The sequence below is a fragment of the Halichoerus grypus genome, chromosome 6 (assembly GCF_964656455.1).
Source record: "Halichoerus grypus chromosome 6, mHalGry1.hap1.1, whole genome shotgun sequence".
NCBI classification, from domain to species: domain Eukaryota; kingdom Metazoa; phylum Chordata; class Mammalia; order Carnivora; family Phocidae; genus Halichoerus; species Halichoerus grypus.
The window spans coordinates 176,005,082-176,025,450 of record NC_135717.1 but is presented as its reverse complement, the minus strand read 5'-3'; the positions used below and the strand labels follow the sequence as shown (position 1 = coordinate 176,025,450).

The window sequence follows — 20,369 nt, the reverse complement described above, 5'->3', positions numbered from 1 at the left end:
TTTATTTATTAGAAAACACTAATCTGTGACCCAGTTTGGGACATGCTAGAGAGAACACTCCCTCCTACCAATCATCACCAAGTTAAAGTTCTTCACATAACATGAAACAGGGGAGAGGAGCTCACCTGCCTGTAGGTGTCCTGGTGAACATCATCATTCCGAGAGTCGTAATAGTGCTCAATAAAAGCAAAATATTCTTTCTGTTTTCTCTGGAGAGTGGCTGGTCTTCGGTCCACATTGGCAGGAAGGTAACCCTGTGTGAGAAAAAGAACAAAAACAAAAAGTGTATATGGTTAATGCTAGATTCACCATTCTGAAATGGGATTCTGAAACTGGACACAGGGGAGCATAATGAGTTGTGAAAACAGAAACAGACATCAAGGAAATCAGCTGGCTGGCCTCTGAGGCTCGGACACGCCACCAGGGACTCACGGCCACAGGGTGGGAGTCAGACCGGAGCCTCTGGCAGGCTGGTCCTTCGTGCTCTTCCAGAGCAGGACTGAGAGGAGCCCCCAGCTCTCTAAATGCCTCGTGTGCCTCAAAGGATTCAGAAGTCTGCAGGTCTTACGACAACAGAACATACGTGTGTGTGTGCATGCTCACATGTACACACAACAGAGGCCTGTACGCATACGTGTGTATGTAATACGCATACACGCACACAGGTACGGCTGTCGCCTATGCAAACGTTCCCCTCTCTGCAGAGACCGCTGGGCGCCTGGCAGTGCAGCCCCAGGACATAAAGTGAGCTCAAACCCAGAAGGGCTGGGCAGCTCCGGGTGGTCATGAAGAGCCCAGACTCAGGGCCACACTGCTTGGTGTTTTACATGCTTTTTATTTCTTTGTTTCTCCTTTTAAATCAACACTGACATATCCCATATAAAATGTGCCCCTTCTAAGTCAACAGTTCCGTGACCCTGGATGGGGGTACACAGCTGTGTAACCGCTACCCCAGTGAAGCGGCAGAGCATTTCTATCACCCCAAAACCCTCCCTGTGCCCGCAGCAGTCCCTCCCCACACTCGCAACTGGAGAGCCCGGGGAGCCGCTCACCCCCTCACCAGGGAGCACTGAGGCCTGGCCTAGAACTTCACGGAATCATTTGGGGACCCACGCTTGGTTTTCACTCAGCCTCACGGTCTTTGTGATTCATCTGAACTGAAGTGTGAGCCAGCAGTTAGTTCCTTGGCTTAAGGAGCAGTATTCCACGGTACGGATGGGGCACTTTGCCGGGCCATGCCCTGGTTGCTGACCATCGGGGCTGGTGCTAGTTCGGGGCTATTATGAATAAAGCTTGTTATAAATATTCCTGTACGAGGGTTTTATGGCTATGCACTTTGATTTCTCATGGTTCCACACCTAGGGGTGGACTTACTGGCTCACTGTGCAGGTGCATGTTTCGCTTCCTAAGAAACTGCCAGACCTTCCCCAGAGTGATCGTACGGTTTCACATTCCAACTAGCAGCGTATGAGAATCTCAAATGCTCCACACCCTCCCTGACACTTAGTATTGTCCTTCTTCAAATATTAGCCGTCCTGGGGGTGCTTGGCTGGCTCAGTCGGGGGAGCATGCATCTCTTGATCTCGGGGTTGTCAGTTCAAGCCCCATGTTGGGTGTAGAGATTACTTTAAAAAATAAAATGAAATCTTTATAGACAAATACCATATGATTTCAGTTATATGTGGAATATGTTTCCAACAGGAAACAAAACAGATGAACACATGAGAAGGGGGGAAAAAAAGAGGGAAGCAAACCATAAGAGACACTTAACAGGGGCGCCTGGTGGCTCAGTCAGTGAAGCATCTGCCTTCAGCTCAGGTCATGATCCCGGAATCCTGGGATCGAACCCTGCATCCGGCTCCCTGCTCAGCAGGAGCCTGCTTCTCCCTCTTCCTCTGCCCCTCCCCTTGCTTGTGCTCTCTCTCTCTCTCTCAAATAAAATCTTTAAAAAAAAAGAGAAAGAGAGACTCTTAACAATAGAGAACAAACAGGGCTGATGGAGGGAGGAGAGTGGGGGATGGGCTAGACGGGGGATGGGGATGAAGGAGGGCACTTGCTGGGATGCGCATTGGGTGTTGTATGTAAATGATAAAACACTAAATTCTATTCCCAAAACCAATATTACACTATATGTTAACTAACTAGAATTTTAAAATTTGGGGGGAAAAAAAGGCAAGACTCTTTTACCCAAAAAAATGTAAAAAATAAAAAATAATAAAATCTTTTAAAAAGATCTCTTTAGGGCACCTGGGTGGCTCAGTCGTTAAGCGTCTGCCTTCGGCTCAGGTCATGGTCCCAGGGTCCTGGGATCGAGCCCCGCATCGGGCTCCCTCCTCGGCGGGAAGCCTGCTTCTCTCTCTCCCACTCCCCCTGCTTGTGTTCCTGCTCTCGCTCTCTGTCAAATAAATAAATAAAATCTTTAAAAAATAAAAATAAATAAATAAATAAATAAGATCTCTTTAAAAAAAAATCTTCAAAAAACAATCAGCCATTCTACTGAGTGGCTCTAAATGAATGAGGAACATCTCACACACCCATCTGCCACTGCTTCTCTTCTTTGGTGAAGTGTCTGTTCAAATCTTTTGCCCATTTTTTAAATCCAGTTGTTTGTCCTTCTAGTGAGTTTTACGGTTCTCTATTCTAGACAGAATTTTTGTGTCTAGATACATAATATACATATTATGATTATATTCTCCTACTAATCTGTGGCCTTTTTGTCTCAAACAGCAGGAGTTTTCAATTTCCATGATATCCAACTTGTAAAGTTTTTCTTTTGTATTTAGTGCTGCTTCTGTTCTATATAAGAAAGATTCTCTCCTTGTTTCTTCCCTAGATGTTTTAAAGCTTGACCTGGCTACCTCCTGCTCATCCCTCAAGCGTCTCTTTGATGGTAACTCTTCTTCAGGAGGCTCAGCCTGACACCCGAGGCGGGCTGGCCACGCCGAGCTCCAGCAGCACCTGGCAAGAGACTCCGTCAGAACCAGCCCCTCAGTGTGCCAGCCACGCAGCAGTCAAATTTTTATTAAGTGAATTTATGTATGAGCAAGAAAGTGAATGGTTGAACAAATATATCCTATATGTTACTTTCTGTCTTTTAAAATTCCCCCACATCTGGGGCGCCTGGGTGGCTCAGTTGGTTGAGCACCTGACTCTTGATTTCGGCTCAGGTCATGATCTCAGGGTCCTGGGATCGAGTCCCTCGTTGGGCTCTGCACTCAGCAGGGAGTCTGCTTGAGATTCTCTCTCTCTTCCTCTGCCCCTCCTGCTTGTGTACACATGCTCGTGCTCTCTCTCTCTAATAAGTAAATAAGCCTTTTAATAATAATACCAATAAAAGAGGATGTGCAGAGACTGAAGCTGTGGCAGCCACCCTGCAACCACGCGGGAGAACCACGGGCTGCAGGTGCACCGTGAAGAGCCGAGCGGAAGGAGCACTGAGCTCAGAGGGTCGCCAGCCTTGACGATGAGGTGGGCCTGAATCCAGCCACAGCTTTTCTGTTGTGTGAGTGCCTCCATTCCCTTTCTTTTCGGAAGGTGTTTCCATGAGCATCTATTCTGTTATCAATTACACTCTCGCACACATTTGCTTTAACTCATTTGGGTCATACGACTTAAGCTTCTTCTTAATAAACACGTATTGAAACAGAATGTGTGTGTGCATACACTCACCCAAAATGTGTGCGGAATTACCATGAACTGACCCCATCTCAAGGTCCCTTGGGAGCCTCCCAATCACTGTCCTTCACCTCCTTCCTAGAGCTAGATCCCTGACTGCTAACACTGGGGTAAATTGTGCCTATTTCTGAACTTTACATAAATGGAATCATTTTTTCTGTCTGGCTGCTTAAACATTACATTTGAAAAAGTCGTTCATTCTTGTAACATGTTAAGAGTCACTGATTTTCATTGTCACGTGTTCCCACATACAAAATCCATTCTGTGGACAGACATTTGGGTTGCTACCGCTCTCTGTTATAAACACTCCTGTTCCTGTCCTTTGTGGCACGCGGTATGCATCTCGTCAGGTATGTACCGAGGAGGGGGACCCCTGGCTGCACCTCCCTTTCACAGACCTCCTGCAGAATTTTCCAGAGTGAAAGCAGTCACAAGCACCCACTGTTCCACATCCTTGCTAACACTTGGTGCTGTCCATCTTCACCTCAGCCATCCCAATGGGCCTGCGAGGTCTCTGTTAGACGGTGGCTTTAATCTGCATTTCCCAGAAGACTGACAGGTGCCATTGCGTGTCCTCAGCTGCTCAATGCGTGTACCAGTGTAGTCCCATTTCCGTGAGGTCACCCCCGCCTTGCCCGTGCTCAACTGTAGGTGTCTATTCTATCGTCTGCATGTGAGTCCTCTGTGAGCGTCTCCTCCTCCCCCCTTGCCTTGCCTTTTCTCCCCATTAATGTCTTTTGATGAAGACAAGTTCCTAACTTTAACAGAGCCCCTTTTATTAATCTTTTATGATTAGTCTTTCTCATTCCTTTGTAAGAAAATTTCCTTTATCCAACATCCCGTGCCTACACATTTCACTTTAAAGCCACGCCCGGCTCCCCACTGTGGTGAAGCAGTGTTCTGTGGGGCCAGCACCCCCACGATCTGGCCTCTGCAGCCAGCACCATCCGGAGTACACCGGGGCATCCCCCCACACAGCCCTGCCCCTGCTGGGCGGCCGACCACTCCCGGGGCTGGTGAGACCTGACGCTGCTTCATCACGTCGGAGACGCCTTCACAGACCATCGGTTCGGGAACCACCAGGATCCACTACAACCATCTGACCTTACTGCCAACTTCCAGTCCCCGTCATCTCCTGGAAAAACACAAGTACTGGTCCTGAAGGTGCCACAGCCACAGGCTGAGGACGCAGGCTGCTCCCTGGGCACTGGGCTACACACAGCACTGCCTCTAATCCTCAGTGGACGTGCGGCTGTTACTCCATTTACAGAAGAGGAAAAGCCTCTGGAGTTTCCTTGGCGAGCCCAGGGTTCTGGGGTCGGAGGGCACACTGCAGCCGGCCCTCTTCAGGGGCACCTGGCTCAATTCACAGAAACTCAGGGAACAAGTCCCTGCCCTATGGAGTCATCTATACACACACACCCTGTTCACTGAGCTCTGCATGTGTCCCGGGCCCCCAGGCCCTCGCACCCTCGCACCCTGGGCTCAGCACCAGGAGGCAGAGACCCTGCGCGCAGCCTCACACTGAGCTCCAGAAGCTGCCAAGGCTTGTAATCATGCCCCTGCCCAGAGGCAGACGCCCTCCCCGCTCTGCCGCCAGCCCCTCTGGCTCCCTGGTTCAGGACCTCTCTCTGAACACCCGTTCCCTGGGCCGGGACTCCCGCCTGCACACAGGGCTCAGCAGGCTGGTGGGCACCAGCAGGCAGAGCGGGGCAGCTGACACAGAGCCGCCTGAGCCCCCAGGCCACGGAGGCCGAGCGGCCCATGACCTCGGCAGCAGGGCTGGCCTCTGATCTCCTCCAGCCTGTGCGCAAGGGCCGCGGCGGCCTTCCCACAAGCACACTGTCTTCTGAACGCCTCCCCCGCCCCCGCGGCATCGGAGCAGATGAACTACTTGTTGCCATGGCTTGTGTGCATCATCCCTGGAGCTCAGCTCCCTGCACTGCAACCCGCGGGGACAGGCCCTGCAATCAATTCACGTCTCTTCCAAGCATGCACCAGCCTGGAGCGCACACTCCCCAAGACACCTGCACTCCCTCCTCTGAGTCACCACTCTGACCTCAGCATCTCCCCCCCACTCCAGGTGCTTCTCAGAGCCGGTCAGATGCGGGGACTTGGCTCACCCTGCCTCCGCCCACTAGACCTGGAGCTCCGAGCTCCAGCAGGGCAGGAGGTCTTGCCCTGTGCTCAGGCTATCTCCGCCCCCGCAAGCCCCCCACGTTCAGAGTCCCGCGGGGCACACCACGGATACTCAGTGCAGACTTGCCGAACGAATGAATGATGCTGTGCTGTGCAGCAGGACCACCATACCCCAGAGGGCCCCAGCCCTGGGGGCCCAGGGAGGAAGAGGTCTGAGCTACTGCACGACAAGTATCAGCACGCGGTTCTGGGCCGGCTTTGGACTGGTTTGGAGTCAGCCCTGGTGTTGGAGAACACAGTGCTGCAGAGGGAGAAGCAGAGCAGACGCCCCGAGAAAGGTCACACGCCTGCGTCGAGCGCACCGGGCAGCGTGTCCAGGCTGCCACTCGGCAAGGCCAGAGCACGTGGCAGGTGAGAAGCGGGGACGTGTATGCAGCGGCCGGTGGGGGGCCCTGTGGGCCAGGCCAGAGCTGGCCTTCCATCCAGGGCAGTGGGGCAACGAGGGGTGTGAGCCAGGGACGGTGTGGGCGGCCTTCCATCCGTCACACGCAGTAACAGCACAGGCGTCTTAGTGACCGTGAACGAGGACTCACACCTTCTCCCCACTCCCAGATTTTAACTTCACTTATTAAAAGAGAAATTCTAAAAGGCCAGGATGTCATAACAGGAACAGAGGCAATAAAAAGCCCCCCACACACACTCCTGACACTCCCATCCCTAAAGGAAAACACATGTGCAAGTTGGGGCCTTCAGATAATTAAGCCAGACTGGAAATTATGCAAACGAAACATATTCAAGTATGCAATGAATTTTAAATGACAGAACTACAGAAAATTTAATTGCCGTATTAGCATGCTATAAAAACACTAATCATAAATGTAAAACAATAATACCTGCATATACTTATATCAAAATTGTCCCCGTGACACATGCATCCAGTGGCTCCCTCCTGCGGGTTCACGTGCGATCCTACCTTGACACGCCACGAGAAAAAAGGCTGATGCCAACACCTCACTGATCACTCTTAACCATTCTGCTCAGCAGCATAAATGTTACGTGTTTAATTATTGTTCAATGTTTCTGAAGTAGTTATTAAAAAATGAGCCAAAAATACAATTTTCTACAGTGCTCATTTTTAAAAAAGTTACTGCTGTGCTTGCAGGGAATTTAAATGTTAAATCGCATTAATGGTGGTTTAACGATATGTTCTGGACTAGAGTATATGTTAGTTCTCCGTAAATGACAGGAGCCAAGTTTCCCATCTTTCTTCATTAAAGGAGCATTTCCTACTCATCCATTAAGAATAGTGCTCTTCAACAGACCACCGGGATCACATTAATGACAAATCGTGAACAGATTGGGGAAAAAAGCCATTAGTTTGCCAGGTCTTGAAGTAGATTCATATTCAAGTGCAGCTTCAGTTGTCTTTTTCAACCGGACAAATGACAGATTCTCCCCGGTCCTGGGTTCAGGGTCCAGAAGCGAAGAGCTGGGCCCAGCCACCCCACCCCACCCGTTCGGCTGAGCCTCTGGGACAGCACGCTGTCGGTCAAGCCCAGGCACCCCGGCCCAGCTGTAGTGCCTTCAGTGGGTCCTCTCTCCCAGCTGGTCCGTGCGTGCCCTGCCCTGTCCCACGTGGAACCCACACATCCTAGAGCAGCTGCCTCCACCCTGGGCACACGTGAGAATCCCTGGGGACCCCAGAGATTGGCAGTTCCCCAGCTCCCCGGTACCACTAACGTGCACCCAAGAGGTCAAGAGGGCAGCCCAAAGCCCAAAGCCACCATGTCATTGCTGCCCCCGCCCCCACCCCTGCCCAGCCTGGGGCAGGCTGCAATTGGTACAAACCCTGATGCCTCAGTTTACCCCAAGGCTCCAATTGGCTTTGTGGGCCCAGACACCAAGATCTACAAAAGCTTCCCAGGAGAGTGGAACGTGAAGCCTCGGATTCAGAGTGACTGAGAGGTGGTCTAAACTTGGGGGACCCTTCTCCTGCCCATGACCCTGAAGTGCCTGCCGGGTTTTCTCCCCACCATTTCCCAAGACTCTTTTGTGACCTAGCACTTGCACAGGGCAGACGCGTGGGAAACACTCGCCGCATCAGAAATAAGTGACTGGCATCCTTCACGGTGCTCCCCAAATCTTCCATTACGGTAACCAGGAGAGAAGGAGAGACTCCTCAGGTAGCTCCTGGGTCAGCGTTTAGGGGACAGGAAATGATGGTCCCCACCATTCTGACCTCCTTCCCCCCGTCCATGCCCACGTTTGACTAGCACCCCTCAACCTGGTGGGTTCCCTGCCCCTGGATGCCCAGAGCCCATCCTTCCCCCACGGCACACAGGATGTGCATGGGCCTGTCTCCCCGGGCTGCCTGGGGACACCTGAAGGCTGGGATGACATCACTGCTCACCAGCACGGGCCCAGAACATGGCAAAGGCATGATGAGCACATGTGCCCTGAATGATGAGTGAGCACGGCGCCAAAGAACCACCCAGCTTCCTCCTCCAGCAGCCTGAGTCCCACCCACCTGCCCCTGCAGCCTCCAGGCCCTCCTCCCCTGCCCAGTTTTCCCTGTCTCGGCTGCCCGCCTCCTCCTTCTGACAGGCCCCTAGAGCAGCACAGCACATTCTTCCTCCTGGTGCCAGACCCTGGTCGCGATACCGGCCCATCTGTTCTTGCAGCCCTGCACTCAGAGATCACCGCTCCTGCAGGAATCCCCTGCATGTGCACGGCCGGGCACACAGTAAGCACTCAATAGATGCTGTGAAACAAGCAAAAAGGTACAGGAAGAGACACAGGGTGAGCAGTGCCCTGGGGCCCAGACTTCTGAGAGAATGGGCTCCTTCCCATGGTGAGACCCCAGTCTGTCCTGGGGCAGAGAGAGGAAGGCAGGGACCCCCTCTCTTTCTGCAGGCCGCATGAGGGACAGCGACTCGGTTCTTCTCCCTTCTTATCTCCCAGTGCCAAACACAGAGCCAGAGACACAGAAAGTGCTATAGAAATACTGATCAAATAAATGAAGGCACCAACCAAAAGACCGTTCAAGAGGCTCCCGGCTTTCCCGCTCCAGAAACAGCCTCCTCACCCCTCACTGAAGTCCCTCACATCGTGGCCTGCTCCTGGTCCCCAGCCACCCCCTCCCTAATCCAAGCAGTCTGCCCACCATTCCTAGGGAGCCAGCTCACCTTGGTTCCTGCTCGTCCAAACCGAGCTGCATCCCATAGGCCGTATGCCCTCCCCGTCTCCCTGACCCAAGGACACTGACACATCCTTCAAGATGCTCCAGAAACACCCCACCTTCACCAAGAAGCCTGGCCTGCCATCCACAGGAGTCTGCACTGCCCTGGAACCGCCCCTCCCTTTCTTGGTGCCCCCACCCTCCGCCACTTCGGAAAGACAGGCTTTGCTCACTGACCCCAACACTTTTCTTTAACTCATCCGTCAACCCAAGCCTGAAGAGGTCCAGAACTGCCAAGTTCATCTCTGTCCTTCCCAGTGCCCAGCCTCCCACCTTGCAGCACCCGCAGACCCTGGGAAAGGGAAGCCCAGCCTGGCACACGTGGCCCTGCTCTGCGGCTGCCCGTCCTTCCCGCCTGCGTCCCACACATCCCACTGTGCGTGATTCCAGACTGTGCTGCAGCCCTGACCTGACCCAGCCCCTCCTAACAGGGAGGACTAGGATCTGCTTCATCTCTGTCTCCGGGCAAGGGGTCCCTGCAGTCAGTTAACGGGTTACACAAATACATGTATCTGAGATGCCCGGATATTCTTTCCCTTGTATTCCCAACATTCCCGGTTACAGACTCTACCCACCTACACCCTCCCTCCCATTCAAACCAACAAAGTGGAGCGTCTATCTCCTCCCCCTTCTGCTCCCATGCCCACTGAATCCCAGGTCGCACGCCTGCCCAGCCAGCCCCTGGCCATCACACACAGGGTGGCTCAGCTACAATGCACACAAACCGAGAACCAAAGGGAAGGAATGGGACAGAATCGTTCATGAAGGCTTTCTACCCAGAGGCAGCACACCTTAATAAATATAAAATCGCACTATAAAGTCTTAAACATATTATCCTCAAAACTTCCTACAGTTCAATCTAAAAAGCTTGTAACCTATTGTATAGGACATTTGGAAAAGTAGACACAGGGCGCCTGGGTGGCTCAGTTGGTTAAGCGACTGCCTTCGGCTCAGGTCAAGATCCTGGAGACCCAGGCTCGAGTCCCGCATCGGGCTCCTTGCTCAGCAGGGAGTCTGCTTCTCCCTCTGACCCTCCCCCCTCTCATGTGCTCTCTCTCTCTCAAATAAATAAATAAAATCTTTAAAAAAAAAAAAAAAGAAAAAAAGTAGACACAAATGCTTAAAATAACAGACACAAAACAGAAACATAAGCAATTGTAGCAGGTCTAATTTTAATTGCAAGAGAATATTTAATCAATAAATATTCACTGTTGAGGGCGCCTGGGTGGCTCAGTTGGTTAAGCGACTGCCTTCGGCTCAGGTCATGATCCTGGAGTCCCTGGATCGAGTCCCACATCGGGCTCCCTGCTCGGCAGGGAGTCTGCTTCTCCCTCTGACCCTCCCCCCTCTCATGTGTTCTCTCTCATTCTCTCTCTCTCAAATAAATAAATAAAATCTTTAAAAAAAATAAAAATAAAAAAAAAAACAATCACTTTCCTTTAAAAAAAAAAAATAAATAAATAAATAAATAAATAAATAAATATTCACTGTTGAGAGCGGCATCTGCATTTAGGATTACGAGGTACTAAGCTGCAAATTTATTAAGACTCATTAGCAAGAAAGAGTCTTTTAAATACTGAAAGTCAGACCCAATTTAGAGTAAACACTTAGAGTTCCCTACTGATTTAGCTCCAAAGATAATTTAAAAAGGGAAAGAGAAGAAAGCTGTCTATAAACGACTCCAAAGTTTTCAGCAGGGCCAGCTCACTTCAGATATTAACCGGAGTGAAGCAGCAGAGAGAGTGCTGACGGCCACTCCAGCCCGCCCACCTCAGCTTCTCCAGCAGCCCCACAGGTGGGCAGTTCAGAACCAGGGGTGAGAGGCACCAGAACCCCACCCCCCATCAAGGAAACACAGACACTTTTAGAATCACTTTCTCCCCCTTACATCACTAGTAAAGTACGTTAAAAAAAAAAAAATGGTCAAACATATTTCGCTGTGATGGATTCCTAAGAATTGAAATAGTCTTCTATGATGGATCCTTTCTCTATCACAGGTTTGAAAATATTACAAAGATTTCTAGAATAATAAAACCACAGGAAAAGCATACAGCTGTCATAAATAATTACTCATCCTCATTCTCTGCCAGCCTTGTCACACCAAGCTTGAAAGGAAGCAAAAGATGGAAAATGTCCCCTTAGCTCAGGCCAAGGCCCAGATCGCTGCCACAAAGACAGGGCGCGTGCCTGGCCACGGATGATGGGCCACACTCCAGGCCACACTCCAGGCCACACTCGGGGCCAGACTCTGGGCCAGGCTGCGCTGGTGACCAGGCCCCCCCGAGACTTACTGAGAGCAGCTTCCAGGTCATTGGACGAACCGGCTTAGGGATTCCGGACCAGCTCAACTTCCGTAATTCCTCTGTTGACAACAAAGAGACAAAGAAAACAGGGTTTACAAACAGCAAACTCCCCACAGGGCTTTGACCTATTTCATCAGTGTTCCTGGGGGGGAGGGGGGCTCCATAAATGAAACCAGAGTGAACCTAAGTGAGAAAGATTTCAGATACTGATTGTTCTCAATATACGAGAGACGCTGAGTGACCTCCACTCCGGCAGAGCTAAGTGTCTACATTTAAGCCACACAGAGTGCACATTTGCTAAATGCACGGCAAGTGTCCCCAGAGCCACCTTGGGACAGGTGGGGCACCACACACCTTCCTCCCTGGAGCAGTTGAGGCCTCCTCCACACGCCCCCTCCTCCCCTCCCTCAGTCCCACCAACACCTGTCCCCACTTCCGCCACCCGCCCGGTGCTCCCTTCTTTCCTGCATCCTATCTCCCTCTCACCATTCACTGCTTACGAATATGAGGTGCTTTGCTCAGGACTGCTTTTGACAGAGATTATGTCACAGAGATAAGCTTGTGTTCACAGAGCACTGCTCAAGGGGGTAGCCACGTTATTCAAGGTAGACTACTACAATCGCTGCTGCGTCCACGAATACCCACGGGTGGGGAGGTCACAGAGGGCAGGGCCGGCCAGGGGCACAGGGGCCCAGAACCAGCGGGTATGGAGCTGCCAAGGGCAGGAGAGGGCACGACAGGGACTGAGGGGGCGGCGGGTGGTGAGGAGACCAGCCCCCGAGGTCCGTCGGACCTTCTGTGTCTCCCCGTGTCACAGCCACATGCCCCGAACGGCGAGAGAACACATTTCAATTTGCAGGTGTATCAACACTCAGTCAATCCCACTGAAACTGAAGTAATTATTTCTTTCCTTTAAGTTAGGAATCCACCATCAGGCTCTTCTCCTAACAGCTAGGAGCTCATGATTAATATTAGGAATAAAAGAAACGATTAAAGAGGCTCTGGTAATATAATCAACAAAATACAAAGTCCTGACATCTAATCTTTTTCCAATTACTACAGTCTAAGTAAAATAAGTACAGAATAATTGGGTGACGGTACCAGCAATAACTTGCACTTTACAGCAGAATCTCAGAAAATACCGAATCTTCCCCCGCACCCCGAGGATATTATGAAAAGCAGGAACCTAATATCTGAACACCAATAATGTAATGTTTACCGTCATGTTCCCAGGGCCTCTCCTCCTGCACAAGGCTGGTTTTCTGATGATGGTTTATATGAAGAAAGCTGAGTGAAATCTCCATTGTTAGCATTCTCCAAACCTGTCTCCTCATGGAAGAAACTCACAAACACGATGCCTTGTGTACGTGTGGGACAGAGTTCTGAGTCTGCGTCACGTTAGCATTAACCAGTTGCTTTCATGGGTACTATCTGCTCCTCACGGCAGCCCGAGTCCATCAGGGCTGTCCCCACCGTGTCAATGAGGAGCAGGCTCAGCGAGGCTAGGTGACGTGGCCACAGTGGCCCAGGAGCTAAGTGACCTTTGCATCTCAGAATCTTTCCACTCTGTTAACTCCCACTACTAAAAGGGCTTCCCGTAACACAGACAAATCTCATTCATGAATATGGACAAAAGGTCCAAAACAAAATCCTCGCAGATCAAAATACAACCAGACGTTCAAAGACTGGTACACACGATTTACTCCAGGAATAAAAGAATGGCTCCAAGTCAGGACATCTTCTAGTTTTATCAAAGTGTGCAACTGGGTTGATGGGAAAGTCATAGGACCATTCTGTTGGATGTCCAGTGCAGACTTTCACCCCGGGCCTGTTTGCCCCTCCACCTCTCTAGCAGAATCCCGGCTGTACAAAGTGACAACCCCCCACCTCCCGGCAGCCCCGGTAATGAGGGGAGTCAGCCCGGGAAAGTTGGAACTGATTGGCTGTGCAAAGCTGAGCCCCGCCCTCACCCGGGAGGGACTCCGCAATGAGCCTGGGACGCTGTCTGAGCCACAGAAGAGAGCAGATGAGCTGGGGGCTGCTGAGGAGAAAGCCCCTCCCTGCTCTTCAGAAATCTTTTGGGGGCAACAATCTCTTGCTTCCTCTGCAGGCTGTTAGGGTCAGAGGTGAGGCTGGGGCTGCACCTAACCAGTACCCAACCAGCCTGAGGAGGAAGCCAACAAGACAGGCAGCAATGAGGGCAGAGTTCAGGGCAGATACAAGAATGTTCAAACATCAACAGCTTTTCCCCACCAGCAACAAAACAAATCGGAAATGTTATAGACATAAGCTTAACAAAAAACAGACACAACCATGGAAAGCAAACTATGAAGGTTTTACTTAAAGACATGAAGACACAGAGGAAAACACCAAGCTCACTGGCACTAAGGAGCACCTGCTCTGGTGAGGGCAGAGGGACCACACAAGGGAACGGCACACGCAGCCCTGTGCTCAGAGAACTCAGAGCAAATGCGGAATGACAACTGGACTCAGAAGAAGGGGTAAGGAAGGGAAAGGCAACTGTGGGAAGGAAATTCTGCCTAGTTGGTAAGGTTTCCTTGAGGAAATGACAACTGAGAAAAGACCCACAGATGAGGAGAAATTACTGAAGGAAGAGGGGCTGGAAAGGGAATATTCTCAAGTCCAGGGAACACCTGACATAAAGCCCTGGCCCGGTGTGAAGAGGGATCAGAGGGGCCAGTGGTCACAAGGAGACACTTGATGGGCTGCTTCTGAAGCTCAGTGTAGAAGGGACAGTGGCTCGGATGGTGGCAGCGAAAAGAAGAGCCATGACCAAACATGGACCAGGGGATCTAGTCTCAACATTACGATGCTGTCAACTGCCACTTAAAAATTCTTTGAGTTCAACGCAAACCCAATAAAACCCCAGTGGGATATACTGTTGTGTTCTGAAACCTGATAAATTGAAACTAAGCTCATATGAAAGAGTAAATGCATAAGAACAGCCAATAAAATTTCCAAAAAGAATAGTGTGAGAGGACTTGCATTTCCAGATAAGCAAATGTGTAAGAGAGTGACAATACTTAAGACCCTGGGGTTCTAGGAACAAGACTAAAGCAAGGAGATCAATGTTACAGATGAATGGTTCACATCAAGCCTGTACTTACAATTACCACAGCATTTCAAATCAAGGGGCCATCAGCCAATGGTGTCCAAACAATATGGCATCTATTTTCAGAAAAGGAAATCAGACCATGTATCTTACCACAAAAACATATTTCCAAATGATTAAAGATCCAAAGACCTAAACGGAGTGTGTGTATGTATGTGTGCAGGAAAGATAAAAAATACTACAAGAAAATACAGAGGAATATTTTGCTATTTTCAGATGGGAGAAAGGCCTTCCAGGCAAGTCACAAATCTGAGAACTATAAATAAGGTTAATTAACTATATAAAAGTTTGAAATTACTATTGTGAAAGCCACCATAATGTTAAAAAAAAAAAAATGACAGACTTGGGGAGCTTGGGTGGCTCAGTCAGTTAAGTGTCTGCCTTCAGCTCAGGTCACGATCTCAGGGTCCGGGGATCGAGTCCCTTATCAGGCTCCCTGCTCAGCGGGGAGTCTGCTTCTCCCTCTCCTTCTGCCCCCACCTTGTGCGCTCACTCTCTCTCTCTCTCTCCCCCAAATAAATAAAATCTTTTAAAAATGACAGACTTGAAAAATACATGCAACATACAATAGAAAAAGGTTAACATCACTACTATATAAAGAACACATACAAAAGAAAGAATGATCAATCTGTACAAAAATGGAAAATTCACAGAAGAGGAAATAGAAATGGCTAATAAACGTACAAAAATAGGCGCCTACTCTCAACAGTCATTAAAGAACTACATCATTAGAACAATAAATCTGTCACAAATTAGATAAAATTTTAAATGATTAATACCCAGTACTGATGAGACTTTGGATGAAAAGCCACTCTCTTACAATCTGGTCAGAGTGCATATGAACAGAACTTTTTCTTGGTCGAATTCTTTTTTTTTCTTTTTTTAAGTAGGCTCCATACCCAGCATGGAGCCCAACACAGGGCTCAAACTCATGACCATGAGATTAGGACCTAAGCTGAAACCAAGAGTTGGATGCTTAACCGACTGAGCCACCGAGGTGCCCCTTTGTTGGTCAAATTGTAAAGGTATATAACATTTGAGAGGCAACTTCACTTGAAGAAATCTGTTCCACTGGGACATTTGCAAGGCATTACTCACAGGGTGTTCACTTAAGCCTTGTCATAACAAAAACTAGAATCAATCAGAGTATCCATTAATAGGGAAATGATTAAAACACCATTACATCCACACACTGGACTATAACACCACCATGGAAAAGAATGGATGCCTTTCTGGGTAAATATGCAATAAGTCTGTGAAGACAAACAAGAGAAAGCAGAGTGCAGATGCACTGAGTATTTCTTTTTTTTTTTTTTTAAGATTTTATTTATGAGAGAGATGGCAGGTGGCAGGTGCACAGGGGAGCAGAGCAGAGGGAGAGGGACAAGCAGACTCCATGCTGAGCACTGAGCCCAACACGGGGCTCAATCTCAGGACCCTGAGATCATGACCTGAGTGGAAATCAAGAATGGAATGCTCAACCACCTGAGCCACCCTGGCACCCCACACTGAGTATTTCTGTAAGTGTACACGGGAACCTGGAAGCACAGCCAGCCTTGGGGGAGGGATTCAGAGAATGGTTCAAGGGCAGTGGAAGAAATACTTTTGATTGTGTACCCTACTGTGTTCCTACAGAGCTACGGAATTCTTGTGACGTCTCCAACTTTACCTCCAACTTTTCAAAATCTACCCAACTTTCCCAGCCCAGCTCAACCTCTGCCAGATCTATGAAGCCTTCCTGACAACTCCGGGCCTCACCCAATTCCCTCTTCTGCGAGCACCAGGAACACTTAGGGCCAGCCCACCTGAAAGCCCACCTTCAGTGCCGTGTATGAGCATCGATCTCATCTTCCAGAAGTGGTTTATGAGTTCCTATGGGACAGATGCCAAGATTCTGCTTCTTTTGTGTTCTGAGGCAGAGACTTGCATAGCCTGGCAGTAAGTGCTGGAGAGAAGAACGTCCAATTCTTTCCTCTACCCCTTTAGATGTGGTTTTCGGGGGGGGGGGGGTCATATTTTTTAACTGACATATAATTTACAGGCAATAAAAGAATTTAGCCCCGCTAACCAAGATGTAGAACATTTCTATCACCCTTTTTTTTTTTTTTAAGATTTTATTTATTTATTTGAGAGAGAGAGAATGAGAGAGAGCACATCGGAGGGGTTAGGGTCAGAGGGAGAAGCAGACTTCCCGCCGAGCAGGGAGCCCGATGTGGGACCCAACCCAGGGACTCCAGAATCATGACCTGAGCCGAAGGCAGTCGCCCAACCAACTGAGCCACCCAGGCGCCCTCTATCACCCTTTTCTGTAATTCTTTGCCCCCACTCCAAGTTAACTCCTTTCTGATATCACCACAGATTATCCCTGCCTGATCTTAAAATTCATATAAATAGTACATACAGAATGTATTTGCTTGTATTCTGCTTCTTTTGCTCATAATATGTCAGAGTCATACTGTTGCACCAGTGGTTTATTCTTTACAAGCAGAAATACTAATCTACACTATGAATATATCACAATTTGCTTATATATTCATAGATAGCTGGGTTACTCACAAGCTTTCATTACTATGATAAAGCAGCTATTACCACTCTTATGGTCTTACGTTTTGTGGGTCTATGCTTTCATTTCTACGAAGCAAACATGGACTAGAATTGCTGGGTCATATGATAGATACATATTTACCTTTATAAAAAACTGCCACATGGTCCTGCAAAATGGTTGTACCATTTTACACTTCCCACCAGTAATGTATAAAAGCTTCAACTGCTCCACATCCTGGTCAAAATTCAGTGCTGTCAGTCTTTAATTTTAGCCATTCTAGTAAGTGTTAAAGGCATCTCATTATAATTGTAATTACCAATTCTGTGATGACTAATGATGTTGAGCATTAAACAGATCTTCATGCGCTTTCAAGCCATTTCTATACCTTCTATGATGCTTATCTTGAAATCTTTTATCCATCTTTTTATTAAGTTGTTCATAATCTTATCTGTTTCTAATGATACTTATTTCTTCCGATTCTAGATCATATTTCCCTGTCTCATTGCATGCCTGATTTGTTGTGTGTTTTTTTTTTTAATTGAATGCCAGATGTGCCAGTTATCAATTTATTGTCTCTGTGATCATGGAACTGGGTCTTGTAAATACTTCTCCTTGACCCGCTGGCATGATGTCATTCTTTTCAGTACAGAGTGAAGGAGGGACACTGAAGGAGAAAGGGGTTTTCTCCCCCAAGTTCTCATACGCCTCATTCACCAGGCTCCGGCCCACAGCTCCTGCAGCGAGTGTGGGTGCTGGGTCTTCTTCAGCACTCACCTCCTCTGGAGCATGCTTTCTCCGGCATTAGGCCCCTGCACAGTGCTCATGCCGTGAGCACACAGGTTTTCTCCCACATTCAGCTGCTGGAGAGAGCGACTTCCCAGTTCCCAGTTCCTGCAGCAAGCGAAGGCCAGCAACACCCAGCAGACACACCTCTGCGAGCTCTGGGGATGATTCAACTGACTGCTTCCTGGGGATGCTTTCCCCCACCTCATGAACTGTCACCCTGCTCATGAACAGGCCAGCACTCCACCAAGGACTTGATGGGACCGCTCCACAGGTATATGGGCTCTATCTCTGTGGAAGGAACCCTCTGCTCTCCAGCACTGTGCTCCATACAGTCTGTCTCAGTTTCTGTCCCACCCCCGCCCCCGCCCCCCGTGCTGCAGCCTTAAAACTGCTTCCAAGCATAAAGGGAAGTAAATGCAAAGTTCCCCTCGTGTACTCCCCTCTCCCAAGGATCACAGCTCTGCACAGTCTATAACACAATGCCTGAAAACAGCTGCTTCACATCCATGGTCCGAGTTCCTATTTATTCACAACAGAAGAGCAATTCCTTTGGCAACTAATCCTTCATGGTTGAAGCAAAAGTCAACTAACATATTTTAAAGAATTTTTTGTATATATTCATCAGGGATATTGGTCTCTAGCTTCTTTTCCTCACAATGTCTTTGTAAGGTTTTCGTATTAGGGTTATGGGGCCTTAATAAAATGAGCTGAGAAGGGTTTTCCTCCTCTCTTCTCTGAGATAGCTTTTGGAGAACTGGTATTATTTCTTCCTTAAATGTTTGATAGAATTTGCTAGAAAAACCATCTGACCCTGATACTCTCCTTGTGTGAAGGCGTTTTTGTTTTTTTTTTTTAAGATTTATTTATTTATTTGAGAGAGTGAGGGCAAGCAGGGGGAGGGGCAGGGAGAGAGGGAGAGAAATCCTCAAGCAGACTCCCCACTGAGTGCAGAGCCTAATGTGGGGCTCAATCTCAGAACCCCGAGATCATGACCTGAGCCGAAATCAAGATTCAGATGCTTAATCGACTGAGGCACCCAGGCACCCCTAAAGGTTATTTTATTACAAATTTTTTTTTAGGGGGCACCTGGGTTAAGCATCGGGCTCGTGATTTTGGCTCAGGCCATGATCTCAGGGTTCTGAGATCGAGCCCCACGTCTGGCTCCGCACTCAGTGGGGAGTCGGCTTGAGATTCTCTTCCTCTGCCCCTCCCCTCCTCTCACACATGTGCACGCACTCTTTCTCTCTCTCTCTCTCCAGAAATAAGTAAATCTTAAAAAAAAAAAAAAATTTTTTTTTAATTGACATAGAGATATTAAGGTTTTCCCTTTCTTCTGGTATCACTTTTATTAGGTCATGTGTTTCAAGGAATATGTCCATTTCATGTCAGTTCTTGAATTTATTGCATAAAGTTGCAAATAATGTGCCCTTATTATCTTCTTAATATCTGTAGGATCTGATGTTTCCTCTTTCACTTCTGATACTGCAATTTGTGTCTTCTCTTCCTTCCATTGATCAAATCTAACTAGAAGTTTTTATTGATCTTTGCAAAAAACTACCTTCAGATTTTGTTGATTCTTCCTCTTGTTTATCCATTTTCCAATTTATTGATTTCCACCCTTGTTTTATTTCCCTCCTTTTACTTGGTTTTATTTAATTTCCTCCTCTTTTCCTAGCCTCTTAAAGAGGAAGCTTTGATTATTGATTTGAGGCCTTTATTCCTTTCTAAAATAGGCATTTAAACACATAAATTTCCCTCCAAGCACTGTTTCACCAGCAGCACAGATTTCCATATGTGTTGTCATTATCATTCAATTCAACATAGATTCTCACTTTCCTTGTGATTTCCTTGATCCATGAGTTATTTTGAAGTATGCTGAGAAATTTCCAAATATTTGACGATTTCCTGGGTATCTATATCTTATTGCTACACTGATTTCTAAATTAAAGCATTTGGTGAGATGAATATAGTGTTGTTTCAGTCCTTCAATATTTATTATGACTTGTTTTGGCAGAGCATATGGTCTATCTGGTGAATGTGCCACATGTCCTTGAAAAGAATGTGCTTTCTTCGGTTGGTCTATGTCCACATGTGGTGGATAAATCAACTAGATCCAGTCGGTTGACGGTGGTATCTTTCACATCTTTACTGATTCATATCTTCCACATCTTTGCTGATGTTTTAATTTACCTATTCTATCAATTACCCAGGGAGGGGTGCTAAAATTTCTGCCTGTGATAATGAATTTGTCTCTTCCTCTCTTCGTTTCTGTCAATTTTTGCTTCATGTATTATGAAGCTGTATTATTAAGTACTCATACATTTAGGAAAGATATATCTACTTAATGAATTGAACCTTTTATCATTATGAAACATCCCTCTTTGTCTCTAATAAAACTCTCTTTCTAGATGTTTATTTTTTCTTATATTATTATAAGCAAATTAGTTTTCTTATGATTAGTACTTGCATGGCATATCTTTTTCCACCCTTTTATTTCAACTGCCTGAGTCTTCCTGTTTAAAGCTTGTGTTTGGCTTTCCTTTTAGCTTT

The 20,369-nt window shown here is 48.0% G+C and overlaps 1 protein-coding gene across 2 annotated transcripts in view; it reads right to left on the bottom strand.

Moving 5' to 3' along the window:
- Positions 1 to 20,369, bottom strand: part of TBC1D22A (TBC1 domain family member 22A) — a 319,474-nt gene that overhangs the window by 224,611 nt on the left and 74,494 nt on the right. For both annotated transcript variants that reach the window (XM_078076759.1, XM_078076760.1), the window contains exons 5-6: positions 11,344 to 11,414; positions 126 to 254 (exon numbers count right to left, since the gene is read on the bottom strand). In XM_078076759.1, the coding sequence (XP_077932885.1) occupies positions 126 to 254; positions 11,344 to 11,414 (200 nt within the window). The remainder of the gene's footprint in view (positions 1 to 125; positions 255 to 11,343; positions 11,415 to 20,369) is intronic.